This window comes from Eimeria mitis, genomic scaffold, assembly GCF_000499745.2.
Source record: "Eimeria mitis Houghton genomic scaffold, Emh_scaff9222, whole genome shotgun sequence".
Taxonomy (NCBI): Eukaryota; Apicomplexa; class Conoidasida; order Eucoccidiorida; family Eimeriidae; genus Eimeria; species Eimeria mitis.
In genome coordinates this window covers 1-1,577 of record NW_024016647.1, presented here as the reverse complement: position 1 = coordinate 1,577, position 1,577 = coordinate 1, and the positions used below count along the sequence as shown (strand labels likewise).

Sequence of the window (1,577 nt, the reverse complement as noted above, 5' to 3'; positions counted from 1 at the left end):
TAGCCCCCCAAACCCAAACCCTAACCCCTAACCCCTAAACCCTAAACCCTCGCCCCCCAAACCCAACCCCTAAACCCTAAACCCTAAACCCTCACGGGGCCTTGAAAGTATGTATTATTGTCTTACATATTTTGTATAATATGTTCATCTGCATCATGTTGGTGTGCGTTTTCTATGAGTTGCAGAGAAAAAACAAATCTAAGGTTTGTTGCTAGAGATAGAGTAAGCAAAAGTTTTGTGGGTGTGGTGTATTGCGGGTCACTTCGTTCTTTAGCATCTATAAATCTATATATAGTTTCAGCTGTTCTGGGTGTTTGTGAGGATAATATATCTTTTAATCTTTGTATTAGATCCGTTTGATTAAAAAAAATATTTAATTCTTTATAAAATAAATCTAATTCATATATAAAACTAGCAGGGTATGCATGTTGCTGTGTATGTACACGCTGCAGCAGCAACCGTGTAGAGTTTAGGTCTTCTGGTCCCGCACATCTATGTAATTTATTTTGTATTTTATTTTTTATTTCGTTTTTTAATTCTTTTGGTATATCATCTCTATGAGCTATATTTCTTATTCTTGTTAGTGGCTGTGAAACACGAAAAGCAGCAGCAAAAGAAGGTAAAGAGGGGGGAATCGAACGCAGGACCAGCCTCAATACAGAAGAAAAATCATCTTGTCTAGAAGCAATAGATTGTAGTAATATCTCCAGGTGTATAGACACCTCACGAGATATATTTGCATGTTTATTTGGACGAAAATGTTTACCATCTTCTTTACATTCTATAAAACTCTGAGATATGAGCTCAGCATACACCCCAGCATAACATAAAGCATCAATAGCAGCAACCATCTGTTCTGTTGATGCCTTAGATAAACTGCTGCCGTCTCCTGTTTTCTTTATTATATTTTTTATTATTTCTAGTTTACACCCCCAAGAAGGAGAATATCTATCACCATCTATAATAAACCCTAAAGCACCACTAGGGCTCAATACAGAACCAACACCATATCCTCTTGCTGCTGCTGCTCCTGCTGCTTCTGCTGTTCCTTCTGCTGCTGCTGTTCCCTCTCCTCNCCATATCCTCTTGCTGCTGCTGCTCCTGCTGCTTCTGCTGTTCCTTCTGCTGCTGCTGTTCCCTCTCCTCCTGCTGCTGCTCCTGCTGCTGCTGCTGCTGCTGTTGCTGCTGCTGCTGCAGGGCCTAGAAGACGAGCACAACTCTCTACTCCCCCCCCAGAACCAAAAGGAAGAGGAGTTGAATCACCGGGAGACTGAGGAGATAAATCTAAGCCAGAAGAAAGCCGGTGCAAAGAAGAAGAAAAAGAATCGTCTCTAGACCTCCCCATCCATGTAGCTTCATGCTGCTGTCTACGGTGCTGCGGTGTTGCTGCTGTATCCTGCTGCTGCTGCAGCAGCAGCAACTCCTCTCTAGGCTCACCATAACGAGCACGATAACATACAGAAGCAGCAGATGCAGGCAGCAATCGATTCGCTGCTAGAGGCTCCCAGTGTACGCACGAGGTTTCTGGCCCCACGATGATGAACTTGAATTCGACAGCAGCAGCAGCAGCAGCAGCA

At 43.3% G+C, this 1,577-nt stretch overlaps 1 protein-coding gene across 1 annotated transcript; it reads right to left on the bottom strand.

Moving 5' to 3' along the window:
* Window positions 1-988: 988 nt before the first annotated feature.
* Window positions 989-1,345, bottom strand: EMH_0096760 (uncharacterized protein; the record flags this gene model as incomplete). Its single annotated transcript, XM_038023252.1, is given in 2 exon segments — window positions 989-1,075; window positions 1,079-1,345. Coding segments are annotated over 2 exon segments (354 nt in total).
* Between the last annotated feature and the right edge of the window lie 232 nt (window positions 1,346-1,577).